Source organism: Chaetodon auriga, chromosome 14 (assembly GCF_051107435.1).
Source record: "Chaetodon auriga isolate fChaAug3 chromosome 14, fChaAug3.hap1, whole genome shotgun sequence".
Lineage (NCBI taxonomy): Eukaryota > Metazoa > Chordata > Actinopteri > Chaetodontiformes > Chaetodontidae > Chaetodon > Chaetodon auriga.
In genome coordinates this window covers 17,843,368-17,868,676 of record NC_135087.1, presented here as the reverse complement: position 1 = coordinate 17,868,676, position 25,309 = coordinate 17,843,368, and the positions used below count along the sequence as shown (strand labels likewise).

At 40.7% G+C, this 25,309-nt stretch overlaps 1 protein-coding gene across 1 annotated transcript in view; it reads left to right on the top strand.

Annotated features, from left to right (window-relative positions):
- Positions 1–24,502, top strand: part of sntg2 (syntrophin, gamma 2) — a 75,611-nt gene extending 51,109 nt beyond the window's left edge. The window contains exons 11-17 of the mRNA XM_076749626.1: positions 1,571–1,609; positions 2,491–2,607; positions 8,518–8,589; positions 8,890–9,099; positions 21,878–21,970; positions 22,476–22,586; positions 22,840–24,502. Coding sequence (XP_076605741.1) covers positions 1,571–1,609; positions 2,491–2,607; positions 8,518–8,589; positions 8,890–9,099; positions 21,878–21,970; positions 22,476–22,586; positions 22,840–22,968 — 771 coding nt within the window. The 3' untranslated portion in view covers positions 22,969–24,502. The remainder of the gene's footprint in view (positions 1–1,570; positions 1,610–2,490; positions 2,608–8,517; positions 8,590–8,889; positions 9,100–21,877; positions 21,971–22,475; positions 22,587–22,839) is intronic.
- The last annotated feature ends 807 nt before the right edge of the window (positions 24,503–25,309 follow it).

Below are 25,309 nucleotides of genomic sequence, written 5' to 3'. Positions count from 1 at the left end.
ATAACTAAACGGTTTACTGACATAACATTTTGTAATGCTGTTGATGCTGCTGATTTTGCAGTTTTTTTAATTCCCCTTTCAAGATTCATATGGTTATTTTAAGTCTAATCTAAATGAGCAGATTATTAGTTTATATCTTCTCCACTTGTTGTCCTTTAAAGTTAATCACACCATCGTAGTAAAGAAGACATGGAAATATGTAATAATTCTGTTTTGCCCACAGTTGTTCCATGTACTTCCCCCTTTTGAGATTTCATAGCCACGTAGTCTACAATGTAACACGGTTTTAATAGACTCTTCCTGACAAGCACTCATTGAGTCACACTGGCACCTCTCATCCTCCACTGACAAAAAAAAGAGGCTCTCTCATACCTAATTAATGACTGCTAAGTAGTCATTCGGCATGTGCACTTCTCTCACTCATTTCCTCCTATTTCACTTTGATTATCACACTGATGATGTGATACATTTAAGGATGCAGACGTACTGTATGCCCGTGCCTGTCGCTTGCACAGCTGCCTTTTTTAAAAAGTGTGATTAATTCATGCCTGCATCACCTAATTACAGACGTGGAGTGTGATTGCTAAATGGCCAATCAGGATGTAATTGTGTGCCCGCTTTGGGAGAGAGCGGAACTTTTGTTTTAATGACCTACAACCTTTAAATAGACTCTGTGACACCCTCGGGGTCCCTCATGTGTTTTTAATGTGAATGACTGTCATCTGGTATGGTGGAGGTTTACTCGATGCTGTTTGATGTTCTTTTAGGGAGACTAAAAGAGGAAGGATTGGGCAGCTTGTTAGTGCATAATAATATGAGGATTTCAGGCAATATTTTACTTTCAGTTTGCAACTGAGGTGAGGTGAGACAAGAGCAACCGTCATGCTGAGTGTGATATGCTGACACAGCAGGCATCCGTTCAATGTGAAAATGTTTTGCACTGGTTTGCAACATTTCTCTGGCTGAACAATGATGTTTCCTTCCAGAGAAAGGTGGCCAACATTTTGAAACAGCCTTTGAAATAAGTTTGCTTGCTCCTCTCTGGGGGCTGTGTCATACCTTTTTTTTGTGCCTTTATCCTGTTTTCCTTAAATCACCAACTGATCCACATTGGAAGAGCTAAAAAGTGTGGAGCCTCAATGTGGCCTTCAGTGGTCCTGCATCAATAGCTTCAACACTGGTGGTTGCTACCTCACAGATACCTGCTTCAACCTGTTTTAGGACTTCCTGATGGCTGAATTGGTATTAAATCAGATCTAATATTTGTTAATCAAACCATCTCTTAAAAGTTTTTGTTCTTTCTATTGACTGTGAACCTACAAAAGAAGGAAAAACACTTATGTGCACACTGTGTTATACTACGTATACTTTTCTCCATCATTTGTGCATCACTTACTGATGAGTGAGAAATCTGCACAGCCACTGCTGTGTGCGTAGATGTGCCTTTGTGTTATGACTGTGAACATTTTCATTCCTCAGTGTTGTAAGGCATGAAAAAACTGTATGTAATGATGCGCTTAATAGCTCTTCACAATTGCATATAATTGTTTTCATTTTCTTTCCGTCATAGATAAAGATCATCAACAAGTACTGCTCTTCAGGTGATCAGGTATTCTAACGCTGGCCGCTTGACATACCAGTCCAACAAATCCGTTTGAAACCAGATACATAATTGCCAGAAGTGCAACTCTCACATATCACTGCTGACAGTTCTGAGTACACCTTGATTTGCCAGAGATGGTAAAAATACAGACAGGAATAGCTGGGAGAGGAGTTAAAAATGCTGGGTTAATATGTTATGCTGCTTAACCACTGGGGCAACCCCTGTGAAGCAGCAATCAAAGATCTGTTAGTAAGGCTGGGAATGGCTCGTCAGAGCAGACAGGGACCTGGTTCCCTTGTTTACACACCTGGCCAGGATAAACAGATGAAAACTACCCTCTTAACTAAATCTGACATATTTACAGTGAGGTTTATTGATATGCGCTGTCCACTGTGAGAAAGAAACGGGATAAATCAAACTTCTTCTTGGTGGAGCTCTCATCTAGCTCAGTATATCATACTGCACACTTGTGAGATATGTTGATTAGATGTTCAGACTATGAGAGTTTGCTCGGTCCAGATTAACCTACATGCCAGTAAACAGTTTGGAAGGATTTTTGAGTTGTGGGCTTCGCTGTGTTATGAGTTCGAATAAAACCTCTTCATTCATCTAGGTGAGATGAGAGCTTATAGAAACTGATGTACAGTGAGTGGAGCATTGAAGCAGCACATACAGGACAGACGTGCTGCTGAGAGGAAAGCAAAGAAACACTCTGTGTCAATTGTTGTATTGCAGCTGAGACTGCAGCAGCACGGTACAGTGAAGTATCTGTTAGGTGTATCAGGTTACTGTTCTGATCTGCTGATTGATTAAGTATTGGGTCTATTTTTTTTCACTTTTTTCCTCTCTGTAAAATTGCATGAATGCCATCTTCTACATCTCTACAGATTGTTCACATGGGCTGGGCTTGTGAAAGTCCAGAGGGTGGCGTCGCTGGTAAAACTTCAGCGTTCAAGTTCCTGGCCCTGAGAGGACCCTATTTTCATATCTTCAGAACCCCCCCGGTAATTAGTTTTTATTATCATTCTCCAGTTTTTAATTTCTCACTCAAATCTCTATAAAAGCTTAAAAAGATATAACAGATCTTAATGTTAGGCTCTCTTGAAATGGTTTTGCCCAAAATGTGAAGGATATCACATTGGACTACATCACTTCCACTCAAATAGGTGCAAATGATTAATTAGTAGCGCATATTCAGCTCAGCATGAGGATTTGTTCAGGGCCTTTTGAATTTGTTTATGAACGGGTGATGATTTTAGGCTCCTGCTCGCTGATCTGTGATTGCCTCCCACTGTGCTGCACGGTTTGTGTTTTTGAAACAAGTTGGCAGCATCTGTAAAGTACTGTATGCTTCACTTCGTATAATTGAATAAGAGAAGATAGGCATGCAGTAACTGGTGATGAATTTTAATTTGTTGCAATCATGTCTGACTCTTATGTGACAGTGAAACAATGGCTACACAGTATTGCCATTTTCATTTTCTAACACTAAGATGTGACTGACATTTTTCAGCATGTTTCACCATGAATGCACTGTGTTAGGAGTTAAGCAAGACTTGACTTTTGCCATGTCTGAGGTTTAATTATTAAACTTTGACCATTATGCACCATTTTGACCTCAAGTTTGCAGGTTTCTATTCCAGCCAAGATATTGTCAACACACTTTCTGGCTGCACATGCATGCTGTCATTGCTGATACCAAAAACAGTGACAGTAGTGGTCCACTGTAGTAGGTGTAAGATGCAGATCATCATCAAGTACCCAGAGTCACAGTAATCAGTGTCCCTTAATAGACTGAATGTGTTGTGCATGCCTTTGCCTGTATTTATATTTTCAGATTACAGCCTGCGATAGGCAGCACACAGTACATTGTCTTCACATTTGAACAGTTTTGGCCAAAAAAAGTATTCAGTGAGGACCTCACAATTTGTACTCTTGCCAGGGGTGGAAAAGCCTCTAAGCCTGCAGGTTTTGGACAATAAGACATTTAATACCTCCAATGACACATTGAATCAAATCCTCTTAGAGTTAGCTTGTCAGGAGACCTCAGAGACACAGTGTGTTACCTAAATTCGATCTATTCTGCAAAAAAAAAAAATATGAAATTTAGAGCGGATAAAACATGCAATGAATTTCAAACTTTATTGCATATTTTATGAAACGTTTCCCATCTACATGTGGTGTGGCACTGGCCATTAGATGATATTTAACACAGGTCCAGTATCAGCTTAAAATGCTTCTGTTGGCTGCCAGAGCCAGTGAACAAAGGATGGAGCCTTTTTTGCTGGGTTTGTTTGCAGTATGACATAAGCTCTGTTCTCCCAGTTGTATAAAATACAGCGCAGGGCAAAATGTGCCCCTTTCATCTTCTTACTTCATTTGACGAGTGTTTCAGCAGGTTGATCACGTTTACTCTCTGGACGCTGCGATTTGCAGTGCCAAGGTGGGTTGTGCACATCATGAGTTGTTCAGTCTCTGTTGGCCTGCCCTGCCTTCCTTTGGAGAGCTTTTGTCACCCTTTAATGCAGTTTGACAAGCTTTTGTCGCTTAAATTTTGTATTTTGAAGGTCACCAAGCAGGCTTTTGTGTGCTTATTTTCTTCTCCTCTAAAGTTTAAAGACTACAGCAGGTTTTAGATTCTGTTCAAAGCTGCACATTAAGGCCAGACATCAACCTTTATATTTGGGCACATGTTCGACTCCCATCCTGTTACTCTTTGAGAGGTTCTGTAAACTGTAACATTTCGAGAACCTTGCCTCTCAAGAGGGATCTCTCGTATGGTGACCGCAGGATGGTGACAATGGATGCCCTGAAAGCAGTATCTCAGGGGATCTGATGCTGCTTCCATGCTTCCAGCATCTCCTTTGACCTTCGTATTAAAACATGAAACCAGACAAGGATAACAAAGATGATTGATCCATAAAGATTTCAGACTTATTTCATGATCCCCGTAATGCGGCATTAGAGCCATCCCCTGTGCAGTCTTTGCGAAACTAATCAGAGTAGCTTGGTAGCTTCAGGGCATGTTTAGACATTTTGTGAAATATTTTATTCATTTTTTTGTGGAGAGTTAGATGAGAAGATCGATATCACTCTAATGTCTGCACAGTAAGGATGAAGCCATTGCTTGCAGACGGATAGCTTCGTTTAGCAAAGCTGGGTAAAATAAGTCTCTGCAGTCTCCGCTGGTTGCCAGGCAACCTCATGGCAACAACAAGGCAAAGCTACCATGCTGAGCCAAGAAATAAGCTGGCACAAAACTGCCCTTAAAACCACAAGTTTCGGCTTTTGTACACGTGAAGCAAATAAGATATAATCTATTTCCAGTCTGCATGCTAAGCTAAGCTAAGCTAGCCAGCTGCTGGCTGTTGCTTCATATTTACGGCACGGATATGAGTGATGTATTTCCCAAAGTAAATTCCTGTAAGACTATTCCTTTAAGATCATAGTCTTCCCTCATGAGCTCTGTGACATAGAGCTAAGAGGGTCAGCAAGCTGTTTGTCAGCCAACAGTCCCTTTCCTCTGGAGGCTCCTGCCCTCTGACATGACACTGACACCAGCCCCTTTGGAGGAAATGAAGTACACATCTTGCCAGGCTAACATGGATGCCTTATGGAACTCTTGCTACCATGTGTAGCGTATGTGAACATAGATCATGTGCCTGCTGTGGACCGGTGCATTGCCTCTTCAGCTCTGTATTCTCCTCTTTGCTTGTCTCCAGCACTCGCTTACAGCTGACTTTCCTCTGCATGCCTGAACGGCACATATTGGCAATTCCTTCCCTACATCGATGCTGCGTGTAGGATTAAAGACGGTCACTTCAGCTGTTTGTTTCCATGGCAGGGACAAGAGTATGGCCCTGTCCAAGCAGAGACTCTCAAAATGAGCTTGTTGATACCATCAAACAGGCCTGTGTGGGGGCGGGCTGCCTTTCCTTCTGCTCAGGGCATCGCCACAGCAAAGAGAAAACTATCACTGCTGTTTTCATCAGCGTTGTGGGTGATGCCTACGTTTTCTCAGGGGACTTCATGTATCAATGTTCTGCACAAAACTAACCAAGACTGTAAAATTGTGTTTTGCGCCTTTAGCTTCCGCATACTATAGCCGGGGAGCAGGTGAGAGCTGTTGTAAACTTCATCTGAATGCAGAGCAGTTGCAAAAATGCAAACTGTTGATTTAGTTAATACAGGCCAATCAAATGGGACCAACAAATCATGCTGATGAGGTGTTCGTGAGAGAAGTCATCAGCCATCATTTTAACAGATTGCACTAAACATAATGGATGTATCGTGGAGTCGTTGTAATTATGGTTCCATGAACTGAAAGCCTTACGCAGCAGGTGGGTTGTGAAATGCTAGACCTGTCCGCTGGCTTTTGTTGAAATATGGCAGTAGCCGATGTCCCTGAGGTAGAGAGAAGTTGAATGTGTACCAGGATCGCATTAGAGCACGTGCCTTAATGAAACACACCCTGGAAAACGAAATCTACCGAGCAGCCTCCTGCCACTCTCAGTTACTGTACGTACCATGTGAGAATGTGTTCACTGCTCAGTGTAGCATGCTGCAAACCTTTAGCGAAGTCATATCCTGGAAGGGAAGTGTTATGGTTGAGAAAATATGGTGCCAAAGGAAGGAGCTGTCTGACTTCAAGGTAAAACACTGAAAATATTCAAAATACTACGTACACTTCAAACTGATATTGATTATTTAAAGGTGGGCTTTTTTTAGGTGGACGCTTTGCTGCTGACCCCCATACGATGATGAATTTTAAGTTTCCAGTCTGACCTCAGTGTCGTGGTTTTGCAGATTAATACAATGAAAGACCGGCTCTGGTTTTGGTATCACATTATTGTGATGGTTGATATAATAATGTTTGGCTTCAGATTGACAGTATTTGCTGTTAAGGCCCATTTGAAGCACACACTGTCAACCAGGCACTTTATGTGTGGTGTCTTCACCTCACTGGTGTTATCATGCAGGAGCTAAAGCCAGCCACTTCTTTACTATAGAGATGTGACTCTAACGTTGCATTAGCCATGTTGCCATGCAAACCTGCTCATACAGGTAAATAAGAACAGTCATCTACAGTTGAATCATGGTGATCTCAGCAGAGTTAAACAGTAGTTTTTGCAAGCATGTTTTAACTCACTGGTTACCAGTAAGGCTTAGAATAGGTTTTAAAATTGTCATCAACTATAAGCACTTCATGGTTTAGCTCCCAGCTATATTGCTGAATTGCTGCTCTGACAGGGCTCTGCTGGCTATTCCTAAGTCCCGGCTCAAAACTAAAGGTGACCTGGCTTTTGCAGTCAGGGCCCTCAGCTCTGAAATTCCCTGCCTGAAGATCTGAGGCTGCAGAATCAGTTAAATCTTTTAAACCACGTCTCAAAACGTACCTTTTTAAAAAAGCTTTTGATTTATCCCAGCACACAGTTTGATTTCTGACATGTCTATTTTTGTATTATCGTTGTTTTTCTCTTTATAGCAATGTTGCACTTTTTTTTGTGTGTTATGAGTTGTCTGATTTGATTTCCCTCAGCCTTTAAATGCTTTAGTCAATAATAATAATACTATAGATAGCATTCAAATGAACTACAGCTCACGTAAGAGTGGCTATACATGAGCATGCTTGTTTATCATTTCATTGTAACTTAGTCTTCCATATCCATTATATCCATAATATCTGTGTCTGCTCTCTTATTGAATCCCCCCTACTTAGCAGTAATCTCTGCTGGTTAAATCCACCCTGTCCTGATGGTGTTACAGCCATGTCAGGACAAGCTGCAACCACTTGACTCACCTGTGGACTTGCCTTATAGGTCTTTATTACAGCAGACATAATAGGAAAGCACAGGTGTTACTAATAGCATTAATGATGGTTCTGTTCAATTTAAGCGTCCCATTAAGCCACGACAGTGTGACAGTGAGCCGCCATGAATAATACCAGGACCCTGAGTCTTGAGTTCAGCCATAACTTTTATTAATTATACTGTGGCGTGTCAAAATGCCATCTGTAAATGTCTTATTCGTTATTTGAACTAATCCAAATGTCAGTGTAATTTTGGATAATTGATTGATTGATTTGAATCATTTTACTTCCAAAATAAAACATGGAAGTTCCAGTTTGACACAGCTCTCTATAGCCATTGGTGGAAATGTAAGTATATTTACTTAAGTACTTAAGTACAGAAACAGTAAACAGTATGTACTTTACAATTTTCTTTTAATGCCACTTTAGACTCTGCTCCACCACAATTCAGATGGAACCTTTTCCTCCACTACACTTACTGTCTCTGACAGCTTTATTTTCCTACTATAGTTACTTTACAGATTAATATTATTACATGTAAAACATATGAGGAGCTTATAAAATTAGATGACTGTATCTCACATTGTATTCAAAAAGAACTGAAACAATTAGTTGGTTATCAGCAGAATTAATGGATTATTAATGAAAAATTACAGAACAGAAAATTAATGGCAACTGTTTTGCTAATCATTGGGGTCATTTTAATTATTCTATTTCATTTTGAGTCATGTTAAAGCTTGAACAAAACAAGCACTGTGAAAGTGTCACTAGTTTATATGCATATGTGATGTGGGATCTTTGAGCATCTGTCTCCTGGTCATGCTCTGGTTGTATGTTACTACAATATTACTGTGAGTCTATACATGTCTGTACTTGTTACCCTGGCCTTTGTGGATAGTGCAAGTGTTACTTTCTTGATGCAAGTGTTCTACCTGTGCAGAGCTCAACATGATAAATCCATTTTGATCACTGACAGTCATAAGCTACCTGCCTAGCTTTCATATGCATTTAGTATTTGGATGAGGAGGTGCTGCTAACAAGTCGAAAAAAGCTTATTTTGATATGCTGCCTCTTCATCTCACATTCCTTGATGTTTATTTCTCAGATCAGTGCTGCTGACTGGGGACAAGCTGAAACGACATACAACCTCTATGAGGTTCTTTTCAAGGTCCACAAGGTATGTTAAGTGCAAGGTGCTGTTCAAATTTGATCACTGCAGATCATCTCAGGGTTTATTTTCTCATTTTATGCAGACAGAAAGTGTTTTAGGGAGCCTTCTAAGCAGGGAGACATTCCTGTTCTGCAAATGAGAAAATGTACACACTGAAAGTTCTCCATTTAACCTGAGAATTACGGACTGCACTCTTCATTCCACCCACTGCAATTAAGCATTAAAAAATTAAAGAGACGGCACAACCTATTTCCCGACATCAGTTCGAAATCGTCAACATGTAATAATTCAAGTTTTGTGTTACAGCTGTGGATGGCAGAGGACTGCTGGCTCCAGGCAAGGCTCTACTTGGGGCTTGAGCATTCACCTGAGCAGCAAGACAATGAGTCTCTGTGCTTCAGTATTCTGGTCGGCCACGGCCAGAGCCACACCTTCAGGGTAGAGCTGGCCACTGACCTGGCTATGTGGGAGAGGTCCTTCCAAAGAGCTGTCTTCTTGGAAGTGCAGCGAATACGAGTGAGTATTTCTATATATAACATAAAATATTTCCCAGTTGCTAAAATAAAGAGACCACCTGTCATAGATGTTGGCAGTTTTTGCTGAAACATCTACAACATCTAGTACAACATCAACATCCTCTGAGATTAATGTAGAGCCTCTAACAGTAAGCATTTGACGTTTACGAAATTAAGACCCTGACACTACATTGTGTGCTTTATGTTTGGTATTTAGCACCAGAAGGCAGAAAAGTAGAAGTTACAGCCCTCATGACAGATGTAGCCACTGGTGTAAATACTGATAGTGAAGCCCAGAAGCTGTCAGGGGCTCACTTGTGGTAGGACAGAGAAGAGTGGAGCATTCATTCTTATGGCATTTCTTATCATTATGGGTATTTTGGCTCATATTTTTGTCTGCCATCGAGCACATTTAAAACTGAATGAATTAATCAGCATTCTGGCACATCATGTAAATAGATATCGATGAAAGGGTGCAAAGAACTCCAAGATACTGTTGCGCCATTGTCATCCCAGTGAGGGCCGTGGATGGGGATATGGCTGTCATGGAATGCGCCTGGATGCCGTGCGGAGGCTCCTCTCATGATGCACTGTTGACTTGTGTGACGGCATCACACAGCCAGTGAGACACTGTTTTGACAGAGCCACGCCTTGTGAGTGCCTGGTGTAATTAATGAACACCTGCTGTGTCTGTCTGATTTTTGCTGTGCACAAAGCACACCGAGATAAAGCCTGCACTGGGAAGAGTCAGTGAGACACTTCTTTTGCGTCATTTCTGAGGGGAAGAACCCCTCCAGGGAAATTATTCTGGACCGAATGGAGTTTGTAAGGAAGGTCAAAATGAGGGATTTGGCTGCAACTTTGCTGCACTCCCACCTTCTCTAATAGAAAGGCAAGAAGGGCACACTGACAGCATGCACAGGTCACTCACTCTGTAAGCCGACATTAGGGCCAGGAGGAGCGTTTTTAATGGATAACATCTTTAGAGAGATTTGGGTTATCAGCTTGAAAGGAGGACCCCCCCAGAGCAGCAGCAGGGGTAAATCCCACTGCGGTGTTGGACAGCGCACGACAGGTTTCTGTCATCTTACTTCCTCTAAAAAAAAATTCCTCACCAAAGAATGTGCGAAACGTCTCCATAGCCTTCATGGCAGGATGAAATGGCTGCAGCATACACTTTAATCATAGATGGAGTCAAATTGTTATCTACCAATGTCAGAAGGTAGGTTAACACACGAGGCAGAGGACACAGCATGAGATCTGAGTCTCTCTCCACACACCAGCCATGTAACACACTGCTGTAAAATGGGCTGTCGTGCCTCTCTGTGCCATGGTCGGGAACCAAGATGTGTGTGTGGTCTGGTGCCACCAGAATGACCACCAGAATTTCAAGCTGGAAAGAAATGCATCTGTATACACCAATAGGCGTAGCCTTACTCTCCTGAGGGGAACCCCCAACGACAAAACACAAGGGGAGAACAAAACCCTGATCCCTTACCAGCATGCTTTACCAAGCTGAGTAGTGCAGGTGCACGCACATCTGTGGAGCATCTTTTGACATAATTTGTAACCAGCTCATAACCTTCTCCACCACTGTGTGAAGCAATTACTTATTTATTACTGCCCATGGGAAAGCCATCTTGGAAGGGCCAGTGCTGATCATGGTGCCGGAAATGCATGACGGCATCAGCGTTCAGGCCCTTTCAAACCCTGACTCTGAAACAGGTCACGCTGAGATATCACCACTAACTCACCCTGGAAAGTGGGAGGTTGATGATAAGTCTTTACAGTCAGTTATGCATATTTTAAGTGAGGATTTATCACACATGAAAATGTGACGCCCTGAGGAGGGCTGTCATGTTTCCTTTGCTCAGCTGATTTCATCCTGTTGATGGTGTTTGTGATGATGGGCAGGTTTGGCCAAGAGGATGTTGGGTCCTGGTTCTCATTGCAACATTGCAGAGCTTGTTGGGTTGCAGATGTCACCTTGGGGGAGGAGGAGGTGGCACTAGAGCAGGAGCATGGAGAGGTGCAACGGCTGCATACCATCTTGGAAGAAGCCTCACAGTGTTTTTGGTGCTGAGGGGGGATTTGCTCCAGAAGGTCTGTCTCCGTACCCTCTTTCTTGGCTGCTTCATGCAGATGAAAGGTGGTGCTCTCGATGAGTGGCCCAAGCAGCCTGTCCAGATCACGGGACCATCTAGTAGCTCCTTCTGATGAGATGGGGAAGTTTAGCTCGATGTTACTCTACATCATTGTGCGAGGAGTAACAAAGCGACCAGGCTTGGGTAGATGTTTCCTGATCAAGCTTTTATCACACCTGCAGAGTGTTATGTATATAGCATGTGACTTGTGTAAAAATAAGTATGTAACTAATCAGGCATTATTGTCCATGTGAGTTTGTGTTAAGATTTTCTATGAATAACAACGCTTATGCTTATACTCACATACTCAAATATTTAACCACTGTGTGATTTCTTTGTGAATTTTTTAATCACGACTGTCCCTCTCGGCCAATTTAATGCTTCATCAGTGAGAAGTGATTGCACATGATGAAGAGTCTTTTCTGTTGACACATTCTAGGTTGTGTGCTGTTTTAACTGTTTCTTATTAAGAAATTAATTGAATTTAAAATTGAAAGTTAGGCAGCACTCTGTTTTCCATAAATGTTATTGTTACTTTAAGTGTATTTAGCTCGAGTAACCTAAAGAATTAGTCCTCACATCAATGAGCCATTAAATTGCCTCTTAAGAAAATATGTTTAAAGTGTGAAGGTAATCTTGTGGAGGCCGCATTGTTAAGCAATTCTCAGAAGCAGCTCTCACGTCCATCAAGAGGCTCAAAAATGAACACTCAATGGAAAAATTTAAGACAGGTGATGAGCCCAGACCCTGTTTTTCTTCCCCATGTTCGATATTGTTTAAATTTTCATGACTTACTTTACTATAATTCATGTACTGCCCAGTTGTAATCATATTTCCACTGAAGTTCAACAAGTCTGCATCCAGCTTATGATTGCTTGATACCTGTGTGTGATGTGTCATGAGTCAGGTTGCTCAAAAACTCTTCTGCAACTTTCAGTACGCACTCCTTCCGTGAATACAACCGGTAAATACCTCCAAGCCATAGTAGCAAGTAGAATATAGTCTCCACCATGACTTACCAGACATTATTAATTCAGGAGGCACGTTAACTCACAGCAGGGAATCCAGCGAGGTTTATCGCCTGAGATACTACATATTAAATCACATTAATGTGATCAATCGTGCCGAAGATGAGCAACAAGTCGAAATCTGTCGAAACTTGTTTATGGTTCATTTTCACCTTCGTACAGTATATACAGATGTTTTGAATGTGTACATTTTCAATAATGTGAAGAGCACTTGAGCTGAAGGTGCAAATGGAAATATGTAAGATCTTTCCACGTGAGCACAGTAGAAAACTGGCAGCCAGTAAAATAAATAAGGATATGTAAGGATATTTAACATCCAAAGTGGTGGGAATTGGGTTTTGGCTCTGTATGTTTATTGGCCAAAAGTCTCTAAAAATACTGAAGCTACACACTCATCAAGGTAGAAAGGCAGCATTTTTGAACACGGATCAGTTATATTTATACTGATAATTTATATTATTTCATCAACAATACACATTTTCTTCCGTCCGTCTGTCTCACGCTGTCTCAACGGGCAAATTACACAACACATGTAAATGGATTATGGATTAATTATGCCACTTCATGTTTATTTGTGACAATATCTAATCCTTAATGACAAGCCAACGATTGTCAGCTCCATTTTTTACAGTGTATGTAGAAACTTCCCAAGCATGAGCACAACCTGACAGACTCATCAAGATGCTCAAACAAATGCTCCCACAAATATAATAGAAGCTTGAAAATTGTGAATACACACATGAGATTATCATAGACAAATTATAGCTCTACAAATATATATATACAGTGTGCATATTTTCCATCAATGTTTTATTGAAAAATGAATAACACAAGACAGATAAGACACCACACAGGACAGGAGTCTACTTGGAGCTGCATATTTAATACATACATAACAAGACGCACAATCTAATATTACAGCTAAGACAGGAAGGTCAAGAAAAGGAATAACATGAATAATAGCAATAATATCACCAAAATTTAAAAATAAGGATATATGTAATAAAAATAAATGACTAAAGAAATATACAGAAAGAAATGTGATAGAAAATAATATATTACAGAAGGGTGACATCCACCACAGTATTACAAGTCTTGAAAGGATATGTAAGGATATTTAGGTGGTGGGAATTGGGTTTTGGCCCTGTATGTTTATCGGACAAAAGTCTCTAAAAGTACTGAAGCTACAGCTACACCTTCCTGTTCTGACATTTCACATTTCTGGCATAACTGAATGCACCATAGCGAATATTATAGAAAAAAACACCTCACTGAAGCTGCTATTCCTCGCACAACAGAACGTATAGAACAAGTCTTATAAAGCCAGTTATTCATTTTGCAGGGCAAATGCTGAAGAAAGCAGCCTAAAGAAAAAACACTTTATTATGAAGTGCGTGTTTGTGTCGCATTAAATGCAGAACTGAATCATTTGAAAAAGTTTGGTGGCAACACAGAATTGTTCGATGACAGTCAAGGGCAAACTATTTGCAACACACAGCAAGTGTGAATAGCAGACAGCTGAACTGATGCCTGTGTGCGATCAGACCTTCCTCTGTGCAGCATTACTAAACTGATTCACTGTTTCTGTTTCTTACGTTTAAAACAAAGATTAAATGGCTTATTTTTTTAAACACCTACTATAAGTAAGCTCACTCAGAAGCACAGACACAGGATTCCTTGCTTAAAGCACAACTGCAGTCATTTGCAGAATTACACCCGTGTCCTTATTATCATCAGTTCTTCTGTGAGCTTTTAAACCTTCCACACAGCAGTAATCACGCTTTGTATTCAGGAATTGAGAAAGTATGCCACATGTCAGCTCAGACTCTTCATGACATGGCTACCCCATTCCCACCCTTTCACCCCTCAAGTGCGGCCAACCAAAGATAAAGGCTAAAAATGCTGTGATGCCTGAGGGCTTTGGTGCTTGGGACCCTTAAGTAGGGACATTTATAAATATTACAAAGCAGAACACCTGTCAGAAGATATTTGAATCACTGGCAGATGGAAATCCTTTCCGGGTCAACATGGGAACCAGAAATAATTAAATGGCTTCCTATGTCACCAGTTGTCCATTGGAATGGTATATTTGAGCATTATAACAGCAAACGGTATGGTTGACTCTGGCATAGGACATTGACTCTTCAGCAAAACCATCTGAAGTTCTTGGGAACCGTGAATAATCCCTTTATGTTCGGAGCGCTCATGTGGTCACTGAGAGTTTAGAGTCATAACTCCAGTGCACTCATTATGGTCTCCAGTTAATTCTGCGCATGCTAATCCTAAAGCTTAAAAAACTGCTTAAATGTAGAGGGGACCTGTATGTTTTATAGACAGCATGACATTTTTATTAGTGTCCAAGAGAAACTAAGAGCATGAAGAAATTTCTCTAACACTCTTTTTTTTTTTTTTTTTTTTTTTTGGGTCCATTCTGGTGGTGTTTTTTTCCACCACTTGAGGTCAAATTGTCTGACTGACCTTAGCAGTCCATCATCCCATGATGCATTTGTTATTTCTCTGGGTGCCATCCAGAATGCAAATGGCACCAAAAAGTACAACAGAAATTTCCCAATCAGTACAAAGTCTAACGAAGAAATGGCCTTCTCTGGAACTGTCTCATGCACTGCTTATAACAGAGTAGCAGATGGTTCCAAGTGAAAAGATTAAGGAAACAGCTGTGTGCTACTCTTTATTGAAGGTGGGGAAGTTAAGCAGACATGCATTTGCTCAACCACTCGTTTAGTTCTCATCAATGAAACATTTTTTTTTTCGTGCATGTCCTGTGCATGTGCATCCTCATACATGTGCATGATGGATAGATGGATGGAGTGATACAAGATGAATACAGATAATACAGGGACCCACTCATAGAATAATAATAATAATCCCATTAATGGTCAGAAACTCCACACGGTACCTTTAATGTGGCTTTTCCAAGTTGGTTTCCAAATGTGGAAGGGTCTGATCACTGCCCCTTGTGACTGATGGAGAGAAAACACCCACTGTCACTATGACACCAACCATAGTGTGAGAATGGTCTCTTACCGGGCCTCGAGTAAAACATGTCAAGCTTGGCAGAAAATATCAGACGGCAGGGATTCCAAGCTAGAAAATAGATAGTGTGATTATTTACATTCCACTGTAGTCCATAGCATCCTAGCTGCTTTGTAGAATTAGGCTTATGTGCGCGTTTGGTCTGTAACTAGCATTCTTTGGATGAGCCATATAACAGTCAGATTTATGTGTTATTGGGAATATTTCCAGTTGTTTTAACATTTTCATTTTTACGAGAGAAGGGGGCTTCACGGAGGAGGACAAAGTAGGTGGTTCGGCTTAATATCGGGTTAATATCCCCATCTCTGAGGGCCACATGAAGCTGCTTTCCTAAGCTTTTCAAAGGGAAATATCCGGACTTGTCTTCAATACACTAGAAGAGACAAATGGGGCTAAGGAGGACCCAGTGTAATGGCCGTAGAAGTAGACACCCTAAATGTACTGTAATGAGTTACAAAGAAAGGATAATAATGGAAATAAATGCACTGGCCTCGCTCTGGCCTTGCACGTATGAGGAACAAATATTTTTCCAGTTCATAACCATACCGCTCAAACTCAACAGTATCAATGTTTAATTAACAAGTGTGCCTGCACTCTCTAGACGTTCACATGTGCATGGTTGGAATGAGTGAAAACAATGTTGATTTAAAACACTCCACCTGTGACCACCAGCATGCTGTGGTAGCATGCTGTCACTTTAACAAGAAGAATTACTGAGCGAAATATTTAATTCATGTGTTTACTTAGCAGCCACAGTTAGAAAATCAGAGCACATTGTATTTCCCTCATGCAAGGCTCTGTGGGCACTGCACTATTCAAGCACTGCATACTGTAATTTCCCTAAGCAACTGTGCATGGCAGAAATGAACTGCTAACAAACCAACCATGGAAGGACAACAGGCTGGCTTTTTTTAGAGCTGTAAATTCAGTTTTTTTTTTTGAGTGAGCCATTCCACAATGTTTTCCTTCATATCTCCATATGCAGGTAATGTTGGAAGATAATACCTCACACAGTTGCACTTCACAACAGCAGAGTCACAGAAGGGCTTCAGTATACCTTTTATGTTCAGAATACATATCTAGTGTATTTTTCTGTGCGTTGCATCTTAGAATTCGAAGGTACTTTGATGGAGTGAAATCATGCCAGCCCATTGAGTTGGTGCTGATGATCTGTTCAATTTCAGTATATACACCCTGTTTAAGAGTGCTATTGTGCTTCTGTTGCCTCAATACAGCACTGAAAGGAAAGTAATGAAATAGGGAAAATATACAGAAATAAGCAGAGATGGTGACGTCTGCAAGTAATGGGGTCTTCAAGAGGATGATTTACATCTCAAATATGAGGCAACCACAATGTGAACATTCAAGTTTAACAAAAAAAATGACCATAATTGACCGTTCAATAAACCCCTCTCCCGACCAATCATAGCTGAGCAACTGTAAAGAGACGCTTGATTTCTCCACGTTGTTTTTTTATTGTTTTTTTTTTTTTTTTTTTTTTTTTTAGCCTTCCCGCTTGCACAGACATCAGCACGTTGCGTAATCTCGAACTGTCATGCTCCATTTGTTTCGCTGGGGAGCGCGTCAACACACACATACCCAGTTGCAGAGTTGGAAACATACAAAAGTCAGCTGTGATGGCCATTACAACCGGCTAATGTTAGCTTAATTAGCTAGCTAGCTACAGAAAATAAAATCTGCCAAGGACACTTTAGTATGCAAAACTGATCCTTATTGGCTGGAAATGAAAGGCCTGCTTTTGTCTGCCCCCGTCTTAAATCAAGGACAAATTGTTTTCAGAATTACTTCGAGAAGTAAATCTGCCACAGTTCATCATCGTAATATGCAGACCTGTATGTGCTGGGCGAGAGAGGAAAGCTTGTAAATGCAGAGAACAATGAATAAGACATATGGGACTCCATGTGGGGGGGGCGTTATTAATGCTTAAATACTTATACAATTTTCATTTGCTTGTACAAATTTGAAGTTGGGTGGTGAGCATAGCTTGCCAGCCAGACACTTGCCAGTTTTCCCTAAAATAATTCAGTCTAGTTTATTATCATGAATGAGAATGTTAATGACAGATGATTTGTTGGTGAAAGATATAATATGCAGTACTGCCATATTAAAAATTAAATTGTAAACTTGGCAGAAGAAGCTGAACGTTAATTAGATTGTCCAGGTTTTGTCTACTTTGTGCACCTTTGTGCTACATGATACAGAGGCACAGGAGCAAAGGTTTCAGCACGCACCAAGATAAGAATCCAGTATGAAGGGTCCCCTCCTCAGTTAAAGGAAGAAAGGCAGTAAGAAAGTCCAAATGAACTGGTTATGCGTTCACTGGACATTAACATTAACTGGTGGTGTGATTTTCCAGTGAAAACGAGCTGCAGGATAGATGAAGAAAGGACATGTTGCCTTCTTTGTCTTTTGCTGTAATAATTTCAAGTCCCAGCGCAGACCTCCTCTGCTGCACCTCACAACATCAGCTTCAAAGGGGAATGACAGTATGCAGAGGTGTTTGATTCGGCAGTCACACAGTTCGCTCTTAGCCAGAGAAAGGGGCTGAATCCACTATGGATGTGACATCAATGTCAAACTGTCACATTTCAAGTGATATTAAGGACAGTTTGAAATCCAGTCTGAATCTCAAAGGATGTTGAGATCTGATGTCAAACTAGTGTCAAACTTGAATGGAATTTGAAACTGATTTGCACATATTTGGATTCCAGATTAAGAAATCATATCGTGTATAATGTGCCAAAATCTGACTTCCAGGTGTATTTGAACGATTTGTGCATTACAGGTAACACGATAATAAAAGCTTTTTTTAATGACTCTGTATTCTGTAAAGTGACTCTGCAGTGCTAAATCAGGTCAGTAAGAAAACAGTATGAAATATGACAATGTAGCATTTTTTCAGTCTTTAATGGTGCAAATGTGGAACACCATCCTTTGGGAAACCAATGAAAGTGATGAAGAATTTCAATTTGCTTGCAGTTCTGTGTTCTCCAGCCAATTAGGCCACTCTCCTGTGGCTTCTGAGGAGCACTGAGTAGAGTCCATCTTAGGACAACCTTCAAATTGACTGGATGTGCACATTACATAAACATTGCTGATATGGTAAAAGTTGGGGCTATGACTGACAAAACTGTCCAGTGTGCATATCCCCCCACCCCTTTTTTTTTTTTCTTTTTTTGATATGATGAAAACCAGCATGGCATTGATGGAGTATTGTGGCTCACAGCAAGCAGTCAAGTTGTGTTATATTTCACTTGTGGTGCCTTCTAGTGCCTCAGTTGGGGAACACACATCCAAATATGTAATGGCATCTGTCTGGTGAAAGCAAGTGATGTCTTGAACTGTAGGCATACATAAACAGATAGGTAATTAATTAAATGACACAAGTTTATTGTCGGAATATTCAACACCAAAAACTCTGACTGAACTGCTATTTTGCTCTTACTGTTGCCTTTTTTCCTCAGTCTTGTAAAATCTGGCTATGACTCCTTCTCCCTTTAAACTAACCAGAAGAGGAAACTCTGAGTTCAATTGTACTTTTTCCAGTGTTCATTAGACAGAAAATATGTTCCTGCTAACAAACAAGAGACAATTTTGATCATAGTAATGAGATGGCTTCGTTGTGTGTACTGTGAAAAGTATTTATTGGAGTGACAAACCAACAGAGAAGTCTTACCCGCCTCTGCAGTTCCCCTCTGGTCTGCGGAGCCTAATAGAGTTTTTAGGCACACTACTGTGGTTTTAACTTTTTACCTTTACTGTTTTGATTCCCCCTTACTGCTCTTTTACTGTTGTTTTTGGCTGCATTTTTTTTTTTTTTTTTAAACAGAATAACTGTGCTCAATTGATCACAGTACGCTATGTGTCCGACATACAGTGGAGCATTTGGCTGCTCAAGAGCCAGATTTTTCGTTCAGGAGTTAGTGGAGACCAGAAACTGCTAAAAGCAAATATAAAATATGAAATACTAATCAAGCATTTGATAGAGCAGAGTTCACATCAGTGCACACTGTTTTATTTTCAAACCATGAAAGTGGTATTCATGGACTGGCAGATTTAAAGGCAACTTCACAGCAACAGAATGTCTTTGGCTGACATCCAGTTCCCATACATCCAGGTGTACACAAGGCGCGGTCACTGCACCTTCTCATGTACGCTGGGTGTGGTCACAGGTGTGATCGATCGCACAGTGATACTGTGTGTGGTCACAGGTGTGTCAGATGGATAATTTGAAACTTAGCAGACCTCAGCTCAACATCAGACTTTACAGCTTCATGTTGAGTCACTCTTTAAAAGTAATGCTGCCTTCACATGGCTGCTGCTGATTGTATCAGTGTGTATGTAGCAGATTTCTTTTTGTGGATTTGTGACCAGTTTCAAAATATGCAGCTGTGGGTCTGTCATCCTAAATTCCTTAACTGTCTCTTTCCCTTTTATCTCCTCTCGCACTCACTGCAAATTTAGAAGAGACAGATGCAGCGCATTACACGTGTGTGTGTAGTGACACCTGTTTTATTATTTGCGCACACATGCCCTCACTTCTGTCAGACTTAGGTGAGGTGATTTTCTTCAAAAATATTTCATGTTGCTAATTCCCACTGAAAAAAAAATCCTTCCAATTAGTGAAGTGTAGTCACGGCTCACCATGTCACAACACAGCCTTATGTGTGGTGACAGGAAGAACTTAGCGGCTGGCCTGCCACTGTTTCTTTATCCCCGTCTCAGCTGAATTCACGACACCGCTAAAGACGCTGGGGCGGGTGGGGTTGAGGTCTGTGAGTAGAAAGGAGGACTGTACAGTCTCATACCACATTCACTGCACACTGCACTCTATAATTAAAATAACCATGTCCCCACTGTGTTCTCAAGTGAGGAGGAAATAAAAGGAATATATAACACAAATAGAAAATCGGAATACATTCCTTGGGATTCCAATTGAGTGGACAACAACACAAAAATTAAGTCATGTGGCAAGAAAAGCCTTTAGAGGGATATTGCTCCACAGAAAGTAGAAAGCTTACACATCAGTGCTTTCAAAAAGACCTGTTAAAAGAACTGTGAGACATATGCTTGTTTGTGTTGCGGCAGAATAAAAAAAGAGCGATTGTTAAAGATTAATGGCTTCCAAAATGGATTTCCTCTGTCATATTTCTTGACATTATCAGGAAGCCGCACAGGATGCCGCTTGTGCCAAGTGCTCACGCAGGACAAAAAATCTGATTTGCTCTCGTTATCGGATCTTCCGAGCCTCACATGTCAGACTGGCACTTTAACAAGGAGCTCTCCACATGTACAGTGTATATAAGGGCAAAGGAATATTGTGAGTGTAACAGCTCACACCAAGTCAGTGTGATGCTGTTTATTAGATTACACTGAGTGCTTTCCACAATATGGGTCTGCATACTGTTTTTTTGTGACAACAATGTTGTGTATATGTAACCAGATCAACATGTTCTACATCTGCATCTACAGTAGACGTCTTCACCTTTTGCAAATAACACTTGTTGTTGGGTTCCTGTAGCAGTAAAACATTCAAACATTGATAATCAGATATCCTGCAACTTGCCCTGAACTTGCAGCTTCATGGGTGAGACACTGTTCTGTTTCTGATGCGTCGTTATCAAAGTACACAGAAGCGAGGAGACAAAAGGTCATTAACCTCATGAGCTCAGTGTGTTAAAGCATGCAAGGGATTTGACCCTGATTTTCCAGCTCTTCACTCACGTGTTTGAGTCACTGGGTTTAAGTGTTCATGTAGTCACACTCTGTGCCAAGCACACTTGCACATGAGGGAATAAGCATTCATGATACTGTGCGACTGTTTGTGTGCACATTGTTTAAATTCTTCCCTCCGTGGGAAAAGAACAGTCAAACAGCAGTTTGACACTGGTCGCATAGCGCAAACCAATAACTGCGCTATGCGACCGTAAGCTTCTTTCTCTTTTCTCTCTCCTGTACGGTTTGCTGTTTACGACTACTGAGGAGGGGAAAAGTTATCTTGACTAACAAGAGCCAGCTGTTAGCCAGCAAGCTTATAGCTCGATGAAATGAATCATTTTATGAGTACCTGGCTGCATTCCACTCCAGTGCGCCAGTTTGCGATGACGTCGTTGTGAAAGCTGCCTCAGTGACATGACCCACCGACAGACTTAAACACAATGGAGCCATCGCTAATAATATTAGCTACACCTGTGTTTTTTCTGCTTTGACGAGTCGGCAGGGTGAAAAGCCTCTTTTCTGACACTAAACGCGGGCTAAGACTGAGATGTACGATGAATGCCAAGTGAATTATTTATTCATCTCCTGGTAATAGCGTGATGCCCTTACTGCCACAAATGGGGGGGGGGGGGGGAAGGTATCACTTATTCACATACGGTCCAGCCATACATGTCACAAGTGACGTGCCTCTGTGGTCTTCATGCATGTCTTTGATGCTCTTACATAGAAATCTGCCACAGTACTATTTGGACAAATATCATTGACAGAAATATGCAAATAGGAATGTTAATGGGTGTCAATTCTCTCTCAACAGTCCAAAAGCTACATGTGCAGCAGCCAGGGGAATGTGCTGTGCTTCACCATAGATTTTGGATCAGGCTTCACATGCTCAGAAGGCACTTCAAAGGTGAAGTATTACTGAGTTCACAATTGTTGCCAGCATCCTGGTTCTGTGCTGTTCTTCCAGCAATAGCTCGTGGGACTGCAGTTTGACATGTTTGTTTTCTGTATCGATACACTGTGGACGGACTGTCTTCGGCTTCTCTTATATTTGAAATGACCCTGAAATGGCCACAAACAAAATATAGAGAGAGCCTCTCAAATGTCACTAATTTTTTTTCTGGGATAAAGAGGTGAATTACTGTATCCCAGAGAATGCTGTGCTGGTGTTATTAAAGGTACATTTTGAGATTATTTTGGCAGCCTTGTTGTGTTGTGTTGTGAATAGTATAGCACCCATTTCCAAAGCATTAATCTTCTTTTGTTAAATTACACATTTCCTCAAAGTATCACTCCACGTTAAAATGTCGGGTCTTGATCATGCGAGTCTCTCTGTTGTCAGACGTGGTATTTAAATGTGCTCATTATTGAAATCCCTGTGCCGCTGTGTTTCATAATCCCTCTCCTTATAGGCCATACTGTGGCGATATAAGTTCTCTCAACTTAAAGGCTCCTCTGATGATGGCAAAACCAGGGTAAAACTCCTTTTCAAGAATGCTGAAAGCAAACAGATAGAAATGAAGGTAATGAATAAACATTCTCTCTTTTTTTTTTTGTGCATCAAGATCAAAAATGTACCACGGTAGTTGGGCTCACTGATACCAATTTGCTAACAGCCAAATTTGCTAAATGTTTGGATTTTTCCTCCTAAGTGTCTGTTGACTAGTGTTGTAAATTCACTTTTTCAAGATATCTTAAGTTTGAAGATGTTTTTTAAAGTGTGAATGCCATGTACTGATGAATCTGTCCCTCTGTCCTTGACCCTGTGTCTTCCAGGAACTAGAGTTTGCTAATCTAACGGCCGTCCTCCACTGTATACATTCTTTTATTGCTGCCAAAGTGGCCTCCATGGACCCTCTCTTTATGTGCAGTCAAAGCTTCCCTGGAAATTACATGAACAGTTAAGAAGACACGTCCTCATCGTCATGTGCACCTCTGGCAAAATCAGCAGTATTTTATGCGCGGAGCCAATTGATATGTATATCTTGTTCTTGCTATTTTTGTATGAACTACAGAAAAAGAATTATTTGTAAAAGACTGTAGAGGCAGATGATGTATGAATTCATGTTGGAGGGAAGATGTTATTTAGGTTTTGAGACACAGAACGAAACACGGATTCACAGTTCTTCCATTTCTTTGATGTTTTTGACTCATCACATAACGTACACTGATTCTGATTCTGATCGGAGGTTATTTGTGTGCTGTCGCTTTGAAAGGCGGCACCCGTGTTACCATATGGTGTGTAACTGACATACATTTGACAACATGACACGAATCGCCAAATATAGCAACTGCCACTGTGTTTAGCAGAGAATCTCAGCTGATACTGTATCTATGAAGAGCGATGACGCTGTACCTACGTCCACTGAGTAAGTACATTTTGACTGATAAAATGAGCCTGACACTGGCTTACTGTCACAGGGGAATGCACGTTTGCCACAGACCTTTGTCGGGGATTTTCTTTTCTTCACATTCACAGTGGAACAGTAATGAAAAGATGACCTTTCTCTGTTCCCGCTTCCTCTGGCTCACTTTTTTTTTTTTTCTTTGGTCACGTCTGTGAAGTAGGACACAAACATCTTACAATGAAATGCAGTCTAACGAGCCTCCAAATAACCACTTCATTGAATCAACACCTGTCCGATATGGCCCCAGCTAAAATGAAAACGTAAGAAGCTTCACAAAGGAGGCGTTTACTGTATGGCTACTTTATTAGCTAAGATTAAATTGTATGATGTTTGTGTTAATGTGTCCATCCTTTGTATGTAATAAAGGCGAAAGGCCTGAGTTTCTAATCACTCTGGCACTTCGCTGAAATGTGACATGTCAACTTCAGAGCGTAGTTAAAGACCCGCTTTTATCAACTCCCGGGCTAATACAGTCAAAAATACTGTACATTTTCAGTTTTTTCATGTAATAGGTGAAGTGGGGAAATGCATATTTGTTGTGTTTTCAATAAATTGCTCAAAGTTCAACTGCCATCATGTGAGACATGTCATGGCTCCCTGTGGGTTTGTACATCGACTTGGAAGTATTCATCTCCGGCTAAGCTCCGTCTCGGCTGCTGAACATGAAATATAAGTTGACGTTCTTTTACAAAGGACTTCTGTTCACTTGAGGTTGTCTGATTTCACTGGATGAGCCTGTCCCTGTCATTATGTGTTATTTGGTCTAAAATGAGCTGAGCTCCAGTGTGACACTTAATCAATGAAGTGCTTCTTTCATCCAGATGATTTTGTCATCCCACTTGCTACATAACAGCTCACAGTTTATTTGAAAGGAATAGTTTAATATTTTTGAAAAATACACTTATTCGCTTTCTTGTCAAGAGTTAGTTGAGTCTTTTTTTCTTTTCTTTTGTATGAACTTTAAGTACAGCCTTGATGCCAAAAAAGTTTGGATGCTGTGTAAAACGTAAATAAAAACAGAATGTAACCACAATCATGTAAGTTATCACGTTCTGTCGTATTCGTGTTTTACAGAGCGTGCTGACCTTTTTGGAAGCAGGGTTGCAGATATGACTTTTAGAGCTACTGGTTGGCAGATTTTGTTGGGGCAGAGCCTGGCGAGCTCTTTCCTTGTTTCTGCAAACATAATAAATAAAACTAATATAGCTTGAATATAGCTTCATATGTAATGGACAGATGGAAATGTATTGATATGGTATTGATCTTTCATGTAATTCGCGATAAGAAACTGAATGTGTTTCCAAAAATGTCTGACTATTAGTTTGGTATGTGTTTCACATGGGAAGCTGAATCTTAACTACTTAATAGGCAACACATTATTGAACTTGATGTCAGGGCACAGTAACACTGAGGTTTATTTTCTTTTAATTCTTTCTTTGAATTGGAACATTCCCCATCAAATTGCCCTTTTTACTGCCAGCTCCTCGTGTTTATGGAGGTTCCTTTGATACAGGTCACCTGCTGCTTCTGGACACTGAGATGAGCCTCAGCCTAGACCTGAAGAGTCTATCACAGACAGATGTTGATGGTGACCCCTCTGGTTCCATCTCTGTATGGAACATTGGCTAAAATGTCAGCAGGAAACATTATTAAATCCTCTACATTTCAAAGATAAGGCCAAACAAAGCAGGCATACCATACAACACTGTAATTAAAGTAAGGTATATTTGACATTGTAATTGCAGGAAACAGTACCATGTTATTATGTGAAGTGTAAGTATCAGTGATGATTTGTTGAGAGACCACGTGCCATCATCAGTGGTGTTTTATTGCCTTGT